General features: G+C 39.5%; 1 protein-coding gene across 7 annotated transcripts in view; it reads left to right on the forward strand.

Annotated features, from left to right (window-relative positions):
- CTNND2 (catenin delta 2) overlaps positions 1–13,454 on the forward strand; it is an 804,920-nt gene that overhangs the window by 504,699 nt on the left and 286,767 nt on the right. For all 7 annotated transcript variants that reach the window (XM_080680431.1, XM_080680434.1, XM_080680433.1 and 4 more), the window contains 2 exons: positions 430–624; positions 11,274–11,529. In XM_080680431.1, coding sequence (XP_080536557.1) covers positions 430–624; positions 11,274–11,529 — 451 coding nt within the window. The remainder of the gene's footprint in view (positions 1–429; positions 625–11,273; positions 11,530–13,454) is intronic.

The following is a 13,454-nucleotide window of genomic DNA, read 5'->3' on the forward strand; positions in this document are numbered from 1 at the left end:
GAAAGATGGCTTGCCATCGTGGCTTATTCAGTGGCTCATGACTTTAATAATTGGTTGCAAAATTTAAGGTGCAAGGTCTGTGGGATGATAAGAGGGTTTTAGGTTTGACTGTCTGCCTGATCCCCTTAGTGAGGAAGCCAAGCAGCATTCGGTAGACTGAGAAAAGGGATGTTTCAGTGGCCCTGTTCAGTGTGGATTTATCTCAGAGTCGTTAGCCTTAGAGGGCGATCAGGTTTGGGAGCAAAGCGAGGCAGCTGGGTGATGCCGATAAGCTGATTAACCTGACATATTTCTGCCATTTCATGTTATTCATTTGATATTCTGCAGATTTCAACATTTTTGTAAAAAAAAAATCAAATATGCCTTTGATAAAACAAGTTCTGCTTGAATATTGGTCGGGTCTTCATGTCTGCTGTCATTTTATTCCAGCTGGGTCCCGGGCCTCATACAGCAGCCAGCATGGCCACCTGGGCCCAGAGCTGCGGGCCCTACAGTCCCCAGAGCACCACATAGACCCCATCTATGAAGACCGTGTCTATCAGAAGCCCCCTATGAGGAGTCTCAGCCAGAGCCAGGGGGACCCTCTGCCGTCAGCACACACCGGCACCTACCGCACGAGCACAGGTGTGTATTCAGGACCCCACCCCGTACCCTGTCCAGGGTGGGTGGGCATGCTTGGGACCCCACAACCCTCCCTTATGAAAGGAATGTGTGTGTGTGTGTGTGTGTGTCCTCTCTCCTTACAAGCATTATGACCTGCTTCTATGATGGTGATGATGGAAACCAAACCTGAGTCCAGTTTACCTCCCTAAGTATGTTGTAAATGAAAGACATACCATGGAGTGTGTAAGCTTATTTTGTCAAACAGGCAAATTGAAGGAAGCAGGAGTAACTCCTTATTCATCCTTACTAATGTATTTAATGAGTATAAGTCCTCCAGAAAGCACGGTCATTATATGGGATGTCAAAGGCATATACCTAATTCTGGTATTTTGTAAATGATATAGTCTACCTACTTTGCAAGCTTGGGGGAAAAACATTTTGACTACAAAATGTAGCATATTTTGTAAGGCAAACTGAGAATTTATTTTGTACACACTATTAGGTTGAATTATATGAAATTATTATTTAAAGATTGGATGTTGGCCATTGCGTGCGGTTCAATCAACTGTATAACTTTCCTGGATTAAATCTATATTTTGAATTGAATACCAGCAGAGGCCACACGAAGAAAGACACGTGTTTTCCCAGAATGTGCAGCCATTGGCAAAACAATGGTCAAATGTCATGACTCAGTGTGCCAGAGAACACTTAACTTTAAAATGGATATAATTAAGATGTTGAGAATTGCAATTATTATAAAGCTGAGCATTGCTAAGTAATCACGGAAAATTTTCTGTAGATGATTTGCAGAGAGCAGTGCTCTCTCCTTCCTTCCTAACAATCCGTGTTAGCCTGGACAGGGGCTGAGGCTGGGAAAGCGAAGCCCTGGTCTACACCTGGGCACACAGGGCTCTGCCTCTTCAGATGGTTGTTCTGTCTAGTTACTACCAAGTAGAGCACAGCAATTTTGTTAAACTGCATTATGATACTAAATTACACGTTTTGAAATCCAGTCAAGCTAAGTTGCTTTTATAGTTGATTATTGGTATTTATATTTCCATTTTTACGGCATCATAGGCAACAAAGGACAAAAGACTCTTGATTTTATTTTTGATGTTGTAAATGCCATCCAGTGTTAATAATACCTACCTTGTTTAGATGAAAAAGAATACCCATTTATTCTTCTGTCAGAAGCTCTCTCACCTTCAGCCTGCTAAACCCACACCTGTCTGAGGTTGGGCTGGTTTAACATTTAGTTTGTTGCAAGTTATTAAGGTAATTTTATAAAAGATGGAGATAACAACCTCAGAGATGTTCAGTATCTAATTTGAATAAACACTGACAACCAAAGGGATTATGTTCATTCTTAGTTCTATATTCATATGCTCTTAGAATGATCTCATTAATAAACTTCTGGGGAGTTAATGAAAAATTAGCTATAATAAGAAATAAATACTTCATGCATATTTGTCAGATTAAAGACAAAGAAAGATGCTTGCACTTTAAAAAAATAAACAGGACTGTAGAGTTTTTTCTAAGGCAGAGGTCCTGGGCCAAATCCGGCTGGCCACTTGTTTCAGGAACTCTCGTGAGCTCAGCCCCATATGCTTCAGGGAGTGCACATTTTTAAATGGCTTACAATCAAAAGATAGAATCTGTTTTGTGATATGTAAAATTTATATAAAATCCAAATTTGAGTGTTCATAAACAAAGGTCTTGGAATGTGGCCGCACCCATTCATTTAGTATCAACTATAGCTGCTTTCCCACTGCAGCGGCCGCCTTGAGTAGCCGTGACAGAGACCAGATGGTAAAGCTGAGAATCCTTACCTTCTGGCACTTTAAGGAAAAAGTTTGCCAGCCCCTGCTCTCAGCCATCGATGGAGGACAGTGCTGAATGAATGAATGAACAAGTGCTTTCCTTTGGTCCCTTCCATAAAGGAGGCAGCAGTGTCCTCTAAGGGCTTCATGGGGGAAAATCTGTTTGCCTGGCTTCTTCCAGTAACAGTAACCTCTGCCCTGGCAGAGATCTGAGGCTGTGACAACCAGCTGTCAAAGACCTCAGCCCAGCCGGCACCTTGGAACTTGAGACACTTTTGAGGAAACATGCTGACTTAATGCAACACTAGGGACATTTCCAGAAGTGCAAGGGAGGTCTCACGAGATGACATGTGGGGCGAACCATCTCCCTCCAGCTCATAAGCTTAAAACCATGAGCTTTCACCCACCCTGGTTACTCCCTATTTCTACACTTAATTCACTTTATTTAAAATCCTTACGCTTTCTCAGCTAACCCTGTAACTCCAGGAACTATCAGAACCCACATGTTTGAGAAAATGCCTGTAAGATGGGTATATCATTTACTCATAAATTTTATACATATGATACAATATTATTAAATTGTTCCTAGTAAATGTCAAGATTAAAAATTGATATAAAGAAACATTGTAAGATCGTTTTCCCATTTCCAAGGGGACATTTTTCACATCCCCTGTGCTGTACACCCCACTGGAGACACTGGGTCAGACCTTTAAGAGGCTCCAGGGCCAGAGCAAATACCCTAACTCTCTGGGAAAGAGGACATGTTCTTATGGGCCTGTCATACTTGAAGTGTCCAGGTGCCACTAGCTTTTGGCTCAGATTGTGATTTTGGCCAGGTGACTTGAGCACCAGTCTTATCTCTGCCCTTAAGTATCAGGCCCCTGGCTGGAGTTTTTCCAGTTTAATTCCTAAAACATTCCCACGTGATGCTTCAGGGGGAGCTGGGCAGGGGAATTGAAGGCTGGATGCCCCTCTTTAAGAAGTCAACACTTGGAATGAAGACAACTGTATTTGTCACACAATTAGGGAATCTCTGGATGATACCATAGTTTCAAGCAGGTGAGATTGATGGCAACGTATATAGCCCACCACTACTTTCAGGGACTGTTCTAAATGATTTGAATATATTTACAAATCCCCAGAACCACCCTATGAAGGAGGTGCTATTATAATGCTCACTTTACAGATCAGAATATTGAGGCATAGAGACCTTGAGTAATCTGCCTGAAGTCATACTGTTTTTATAGAGCCAGACTTCCTTCCTTCCTTCCTTCCTTCCTTCCTTCCTTCCTTCCTGCCTTCCTGCCTTCCTGCCTTCCTGCCTTCCTAACTTCCTTCCTGCCTTCCTGCCTTCCTGCCTTCCTGCCTTCCTTTATTATTTTGATTTGTCTTTACTGTTGAAAGTATTACAGATGTCCCCCTTTCCCCCATTGGTCCACTCCATCCCACTCGCGCTTCCCCCATCTCAGTCTTCACTGCATTATTGTCTGTGTCCATGGGTTATGCATATATTCATATAAGTTCTTGGGTTAATCTCTGCCTGCCCCCCTCCTTTACCTCCCCTCTTCCCTCTCAGATTCATCAGTCTGTTCCATGCTTCCATGTCTCTGGATCTGTTTTGTCAATTTATATTGATCATTAGATTCCTCAGATATGTGAGATCATGTGATACTTGTCTTTCTCTGACTGGCTTATTTTGCTTGGCATAATACTCTCCAGAAATTTATAAACAACTCATACATCTTAATAAAAGGAAGACAAATAATCCAATTACAAAATGGGCAAAGGTCCTAAATAAAATAGACACTTCTCCAAAGAGAACATACAGATGTCCAAGAAACATATGAAAAAATTCTCGAAGTCACTATCATCAAGAGATACAAATTCAAACGACAATGAAATAACACCTCACACCTGCCAGAATGGCTACCGTCATCAGCATATCAACAAACAAGTGATGGAGAGGATGTGGAGAAAATGGAATACTGGTTCACTGCTGGTGGGAATGTAGACTGGTACAGCCATTATGGAAAACAGTAGGGAGTTCCCTCAAAAAATTTAAAAATAAAACTGCCATTTGACCCAGTGATCCCACTTCTAGGAATATATCCTAAGAAGCCTGAAACACCAATTAGAAAGAATATATGCACCCCTATGTTCATAGCAGTGCTATTTACAATAGCTAAGATCTGGAAACAGCTCAAGTGCCCATCAGTAGGTGAGTGGATAAAAATGCTGTGGTACATTTACACCATAACTATGCAGCTGTAAAAATAGAGCCAGCCTTGCCTAGCCTATGTTGCTCAGTGGTTGAGTGTAGAACTGTGAACCAGCAGGTCACAATTCGATTCCCAGTCAGGGCATGTGCCTGGTTGCTGGCTCAATCCCCATTAGGGGTTGAGCAGGAGGCAGCCGATTACTGATTCTCTCTTCATCATTGATGTTTCTCTCTCTCTCTCCCTCCCTTCCTCTCTGAAGTCAATAAAAATATTTTTAAAAAGAGAGCCAGTCTTTAAATCTTCACACCCAGGCAGTCTTGCCTTAGAACCTGAGCTCTTAATAGCCATCTTGGTTGACTGACCCTGCACTTATAAAAATTACTATTTAAAAACAAAATAAATGTAGATTTCTTCTCATCTATAGAGCTTCAGGATTTTCTATATCCTGTTATTCAAATAGTATCTGTTCAGGACATGTCATGTGCTAGATGCACTGGCAAATTCAAAGAAGCTTAAATAGACTCCTTGTCCTTGAGCATGTTCACTTTCATATCACAGAAAATCTTAAAATATGAAAAATTAACTGGTAGTGGAAGGTAATATCTTAAGGGCTAAATAAATATTCCAGACAAAATCGAAGACAAAGTATTAATAAAAACACTAAACAACACATAGTGTCTTTCTTTCCTAGACAACATGTGACTCAATATTGCGTAGTACACAATCCCCCTTCCTGCTTATCCCGAGACGGCCTTTCTGTTTTCCTGGCAAGGAGTGGGGGCGCGAGAAGGTGTGGGTTTTTCATCCACGTCCACTCTTGGTCATTCAGGGCAGCAGCTGTGTGCCTTACCACCTCAGGTCCCAGACATCACTCTTGGCTTAAAGCTGGACCTCCTTTGCCCCAAATGCCACAAAGCCTTTCTTGAATAACAGTTCTAGAGCTGAGAGATAGACAAGGAGATGACTGCACAGCAAAAATCAGAAAACAACTATAGATATTGAAGGTGAGATGTTAAAGCTCCCTAAACTTCCCACCAACGGGGATTTCTCAGCATTGCCCCTTGGGCTCAACCTCCCAGCATCTTTTCTCATCTGGTCCTCTCGGTCTTCCTTCTCCATCTGTCCTGTTTGATTGCCATACTAAGCCACTCACCCCTGTGACTTTATTATAAAGGCTAATGCAAATCTCAGACATCAACTCATATGAGGAGCACAGTCTACCTTTGGGTATTCAAAAAAACTTTTCTAGGCTTTCCTAAAATAAATCTTCCTAATGATGGAGATTTATCTACGAGTATTTATATTCATTTAAATACATGTTAGAGGATCAGGGTACGTAAATCCTACTTCTCACCTCTCTTTTTGCTCCAGGCTTGTGGATGATGAAACATACATAAGTTCACTGTTCACATGGAAAATTAATAAGATTTTATTTAATTAAGCAGTCACAGCTATGCCAGAGAACATGGTCTAAAGAGAGTTTTCCCTCTACCCACCCAGACCTTACTAAGATACATCAGGCTCAGACACCCCAGCCACTGCAAGACAAGAACCCAGACCTCTTGCCCACCAGGCCAGCAGAAGGGAGCGGGCTCTCAGGTGGCCCGTCGGCCTCCTTGGGCCCAGATGTGCTCTTACTAGGGAGGCAGAGAGAAAGTTGACACAGAAGCCAGCCTCACAGCCCCAGAGAAGGTAAAATCCTTCTGATTCAGGTAAAAATTACTGAGTCTGCAGTGGTTCATGGTCAAGAGGGCTCCTCAGTGGGTGCCATCTCACCAGTAAATGAGGGGAGAGAGACAGAGACAGAGACAAGCTGCCATTCATGCCCTCTCCCAGGGCAGGGAGGCAGAATAGTGTGCACAGTAGCAGGAAAAACAGGCCTGTGAGGAGAACTGTGGTGTGAACAAGCCCACCTGCTTTTACAGGACAACTGATCTAACATCCTGCATGATGAAAATTTAAAGAGGCACACTCTTAACTAGGGTGTCTGTTGAAATAAAACATACCTTTCATCTGGGAAAAGGCTTCTCAAAACCAGAGTTTGTACAATAGACACAGCCAGACAGGGAATATGTGAGCCTCTTGAATTTGCTTATGCTGAAGTCTATTAAGCAGAAACTAAATAATACAAATTTGTATTTCAAACTCAAGACATATCGATGACTGTCAACTTGGGAGTCATTTTATTAACACAAACTCTTGCCTCTGACAACCCCGCGAACACATCTCTCTAAACTAGTGAGAACGGCCAACGTCTGCATCAGTGATGGACACGTGAATTTCCCAGTAGATAAATGTGATTCTAAGAGAGTGGAGAAATCGAGCTTTCGGTAATGGAAGTGTCAGCTTGTAATAAAGAATGAATTATCACAGACACGTTGCAAGGGGAAAACATGCTGAATATTCTTATGAGGTTGACAAGTATTGCAACATAAAAAGAAAAGAGAATATGGTGAAAGCCCGACCAGTGTGGCTCAGTGGTTGAGCGCCGACCCATGAACCCAGAAGTCAGGGTTCGATTCCCAGTCAGGGCACATGCCCAGGTTGTGGGCTGGACCCCCAGTGTGGGGCATGCAGGAAGCAGCCGATCAATGATTCTCTCTCATCATTGATGTTTTTATTTCTCTCACCTCCCTTCCTCTCTGAAATCAATAAAAATATTTTAAAAATAAAATAAAAGAATGTGGTAAAAGTATTTGCACATGTAGGCAAAATATTTTTAAAAATCTTAATTCTCTGCAATACCAGCTAGTGCTTAATAAAGTTATAGAAGGATTACATAGAAACTTCATATTCATAAAATTTTATTTTTATTCTTCAATGATACATAAATAACATTTTCATTTAAAATAATCACTTAATTCCAGAAAATATGGATTATTTGCAGTTTATCGTTTATGAATGCTGTTACTTCAAACTGTAAAAATGATTACTTCTCATTAGAGCAAGTCAAATAACTTCTTAGTTTAAAATTTTACCTTTTTTTGATCTAAGAAGACAGGGCATGTTATCACCCAAATGGAAATGTTTAATAAGCTCAATGATAAATAGTGTCTTAAAGCTAGGAAGAGCTTCCAGATGCTTACCTATATCAACTCATTTTATACGTAAAATGGTGTAAATAAAAAATCTAATTACAGCTGAAGGAAGACAGTATTTGCTAGTAGAACAGTTCATGGTAAAATTCAGAAACATCAACTCCAGTAATAATGATTCCACACTACTAAAAATTCTGCATTAAATGCCACTCCCCACAAATGTAATAATAGCTGACATTAAAAGATTATCTTAAATTTACCTTGCATATTTTCCATTGTATTTGGCATGGATCAGCAGCATGTGCAGAGTGCAGAAAATTGAAAGACCTTTACGATTAATTCTAAATGATAACCCTATTGGAAATGTCATGGCTTGGATGCTAAAGGTTCCTCATCCCTAAAGTAACAGAATTAAACTCGTTTGAAGAGTGTAGGACTATATCCCAAGAAACCAGAAACACCAATCAGAAAGGATATATGCATCCCTATGTTCATAGCAGCACAATTTGCAATAGCTAAGATTTGGAAACAACCTAAGTGCCCATCAACAGATGAGTGGATTAAAAACCTGTAGTACATCTACACAATGGAATATTATACCGCTATAAAAAAGAAGGAACAGCATGGATAGAACTGGAGAGCATTATGCTATGCAAAATAAGCCAGACGGAGAAAGATAAATATCACAAGATCTCACTCATATGTGGGATATAATGATCAACATAATTTGATGAACAGGAATAGATCCAGAGACAAATGGCAGGGAAGGTGGGGGGTTAGAGATCAACCAAAGGACTTGTATGCATGCATATTAGCATAACAAATGGACACAGACACTGGGGCGGTGGGGACTTGCCCTGAGTGGGAATGGCAGAGGGGGGGTGGGGGAGTCAATCAGGAAAAAAGGAGACATATGTAAAACTTTAGACAATAAAAAAAAGAGTGTGTAGGCCTTGTTCTTGGACCCACTGTCACCTAAGCCATCTTTATTTTCTGAACTTACAGAGGGGATTCATTAATTAGCTTACTGCATGCTATTAGTGTAACATATGTAAATGTGTTTTTTTTATGTTTTCATATTTCTGTATATAGAGATCCACCCATTTTATTCTGTTCTTTTTTCCCCTGCTGTCAGTAAATAATACATGTAGCCATCTATCATCATCAAAGTACCTGGAGAATGTTTGATTTTATTAAAAAGAATCCCTCCTCACCTCCTTCAAATATAAAGTGTAAAACATCTCTCTTTTTACACACTAGACCTTTCTTTGTGTAGCTCTATGGAAAGCAGATAATTTCATGAACAACATAGATGTCGGGTGAAGTACCAAGTAACCTGCTGAAGAGGCGAATTCTAAAATCTCAAAGAGACCAGTATGATGGTTCATTGAGTCCTAAGAGCTTATTGAGGGAGAAGGGGCTGTTCGCAGGGCAGGTGAGAAGAGGAGTGCTTACAGACCTGATGAAGCACCTTCCACTTCAAGTGTTTGCCACAAGAAGATTCAATTGAACAGAGTAATCCTACCAGGCGGGTGGTTTGGTCAACTGAGCTCTAAAATTTAAGTAAGGAAAATGTATAACAGGACAGGAATTAAGGGAAATACTGTATTCAAAGAAAATCTTCTAATAGTGTGACCGACATCCGCTTATCCATGCGAATAGAGAGTCGTGGTTTGCATAAGCCACACCAGGTCTGCACTGAAGAAAGGGAGAATTGAATCTTTGTGTTGAAGTCGTTTTTTTAATGTCATGCTTAAAAACATGAGGCAGTACATGGTGTCATTAGTGATGGCTAGTTTGAGACCTGTTAGATTCTCACACGTTTTTTTTTTTTTCTATATGGTCCTATAACCTCTTGTTAAGGTAGTGTATTTTCTCCACATTTGTATTGGTATTTTACATTATTTTACTGCATTGATCAGTTTCTTATTTATTTCAATTTGGAGTTACGAACTTGAATTCTGATTTTATATTTTTAAATTATCACCACTATCATATTTATGGTGAACTAACAGACATAAAACAGATTTTTCTGGTTGTAAACTTAATGTTTATTATATGAAACTTAATCCATCAGAGCAATCCTCATTTCGAAAGACAGCTCCTCTGGGATATACATACATACATTTTGTTTAGAAAGTTGTTCTTAAATATTTTTGTAGTTTTCACTGGTTCCTGTTCCCATAATTCTGGTCATTATAAGATTAAGTATTAGAAGATCATTGGAAATAAGAAGTGCTGATCTCTTAGTTAAAAATCAGTTTTCAGTATTAGAATGTGTTCCTCCAGTTCACTTTGTGACTCTTTGGTCATTTCTATATGGTTTTCTTAACTTCTTTTAACAGTTGTTTTCTTGATATGACATAATTTCTTTTGTGTTTGGCAAGGCATATATCATTTAATGTAAATGAGGATAAAATAAACTCTATCATCATCCACTAAGAAGCTCAGGGAGTCAAAGTTATGGCAGGGGGTGATTTATAATTGGAACCTAATGCCATGTAGAGAGCATCCAGGGAAGAAATGGGCATACAAAAAACTGGCTATCTTTGGGGTATATTCTGATCTATAAGGCCAGGAAGTAAATACCCTGCCTAAAATTGATTATGGCTATTCATTGTTGCAGTAGTTAATACCTGGTCACATTCTATTAATATGAAAGATGCTGTTTTCATTGCACAGGTCAACTAAAATCTTAAGGCATCAAATTTTTGAGACCCAGAAAAATCTCAGAATTCACAACATGAAACGTACTGAAAAGAATCCAGGAAGGACACACAAAAAAATTGAAATTCAGTTTAGAAATAGTCATACTGGTTTTGGTAACTGGTGCAAAATCTCAAAATAATTTAGACACATTGAAAAGATGCAAACGCTCTGAGAAAGCCAAGAAAGCTCGTTGTTTTGTCTGGGTTAGAGTTGGGCTGGTCCTCCCCTTCTCCTGCACGCCTACCCTTCTCCTAGTCTATCTGTTACTGTGACAGCTTTGGTGGAAAAGAGGTCTATGCAAATCTCTTGCGGACAGCTTAACAGAAACTAGAGCAGTCATGCATTTTTTGCCCTAGGGCTAATTAGGGAAACAGGAGCCCCACCTGCACCCCATGCACACATTCCCTCTCACTTTCCCTTACTTTTTAACTCAGGAAAATTAACTACGTTACTAAGTTTGTTCACACCCTTAATAAACTTCACATAGCATCACATGAACAAACACTTTCTGAATTTTTCAACATGAACAATAATTAACTGTCCATGATTCCCTATAAAATATTCCCTCTACAGCTTCTGGGTTTTGTTTTCACACAGAGTTGACCTCAGATTAACAAACCTTCTCTTGATGTTGGTCAGCAATATACAGACAATAGATGCATTGTTCCCTAGAGCTGGAAGGGGTATTTCTGAAATCACATGCTAATTATCATTACTGGATAACATTGAATATATTGGATCAGATATGACCAATTAATGTTTTTATTCTTTCAAACCCTTGTTGTTTTTTCATGTGTGTATTTTTTACCCTTGCCTAGACCTGGTTAACCGTTTCTGTGAGCAGGTCCTCAATTTTTTACTTTGTCCCTACTTTCCTATCCTAGCCCCATCTTCCCCTGGTGTCGACTCCGTCCCCTTGCAGCGCACAGGCAGCCAGCATGGCCCACCGAATGCCGCCACGGCCACCTTCCAGCGGGCCAGCTACGCCGCCGGCCCAGCCTCCAATTACGCCGACCCCTACCGACAGCTGCAGTATTGTCCCTCTGTTGAGTCTCCATACAGCAAATCCGGCCCTACCCTCCCGCCCGAAGGCACCTTGGCCAGATCCCCGTCCATTGATAGCATTCAGAAAGATCCCAGGTGGGTACGAACCTTTTTCTTTTCCCTACTTATGTCCAAGAGGCTCTCTAACCAGTCATTGTATGTATGGTGTTATTTTTTTCCTACATCACTTTATTGCATTCATGTCATGAGCTGAGTTATGAAAGGGTTGACTTTGGTTAGGTTTTATAATCTTTTGTCTGATTTGGAATGTGGGTATTAGTCATGAATCCCAAGTATCACTGTGGTTCAATAGCAAACAGTACAGATGATCTTTGGATGAGAACATCGGTAGGTGCTTGAGGTTTCAGCTACTTGATAAGATCTAGATTCTAGAACAACTATCTCTTTAATGCTAAGGAAACAGAATTGTAAATGATCTCAGTTGACTTCATATATCACTGACTAGGTTTTTACTGTTTCAATGGACGCATGCTTTGTCACTATGCATGTCTCTATCAGCGAGTGAAGTGGTCCATATACCAGGCTATACTAAAAATTAAAAAACTTAGAAAATCAATGTTATCTTCATTTTTCTGTGTCTGAAAGTAAACATGATGTTAAAGTTGTCTGGGCATTGATAAAAAAACATATTAAAGAAATTGTTAGGTTGAGAAATGTTTCTTTTTGGCTTTCTTTTTTCAACATTGGCAAGGGATATAGCAATGCTGTACTTCTGAAGTTGGAATTGAATTCCTGCAGAATTAAATGATGTTTTATTCATAGCCGTTTGATGTATGCTGATAGAGTCTCATAAATATATATCTGCATCTGTGAATACCATCGACATGTCAGATTTCTGATATTTCTGTAGAGCAGGGCATGTGACTTGACTCTGGTGGCATACTTGAAATTTGTCTCCAGGAATTTTCTCTGATGGAGCACACAGGTGCTTATGTACTGTGTCAAGGGGTTTGCATAGAGTATTTTGTAAAAAGAAATCACTTCTACAAACATAAAGGCAGAATGGGATTATTTTATGGTATTCTTCGAGATAGCTACTTCAGCACAATTGCACCCTGCTGGACGGTTCATGCTAAATATTATATTTGATAGAACCTCCATGGTAAAAGTGAGCTGGAGTAAATGTTAACTTCACTATTAACTACTAGAACTGAGAAATATGCTTACATTTACATTGTGCAGCATCCTGCATATTCAGGTTTTCAATTTCAACAGAAATCTCTAGAGTATTGGTCTTGAAATCTGTCCCCAATCCTTATATGTTCTGGTCATGTGCGGATACAATATTTTTCAGATAACAACTCAATGTGCTATTTTAAAATAAATTTTCTTGACATGCAACTGAAAACATATAGAAATAGAATAACAGCAGACTCTTAAGAAATGCTAAGTAGAATATTGAATTGGCATTGCTTTATTTAACATTACATATTTAAATTGAGGATAAGTGTTTTATCTCCAATGGGAAGATTTTAAATGTTCATATTAAGGGAATTTGGCTTAATAAGAAACCAAATTTATGTTTCTCTAGCTAGAGATAAGCTTCTTTATTTTTTTGCTGCGAGCTAAATGCATTTTATTTTACTAAGTGGCATATCCTTTCCATTTTATATTACTGTCACTTGTATAGATTTTTTCCCTCTTTCAGTATATTGTCATGGCTCTTAGCTTTTCAAGTTATGGATTATGTCACTTATATTTATTGGGGGCACTCTATAAACCAAAAAAGAGAAACACCAATAGGAACTGTTAGAATGAATAAGAGAATGTTGGCCACTAATCTATTGTATGTGTAAAATTTATATGCAGATTAGCATTATATGAATTGCAGATTCAGTATGTTATTTTCAAGAATGCTAGGCATTGGCCTTAATGTGTTCACTTTGAAAAAGAAAATCATACCACCATTCTAAGTCCAGCTGCACAGGTGAAACAGACAGAACCAGATCCAGAACCAGAACTGGCTTGTTGTGATTTAACACAAAAGGAACTGATACCCT

This window comes from Plecotus auritus (genome assembly GCF_963455305.1).
Source record: "Plecotus auritus genome assembly, chromosome: 7".
Lineage (NCBI taxonomy): Eukaryota > Metazoa > Chordata > Mammalia > Chiroptera > Vespertilionidae > Plecotus > Plecotus auritus.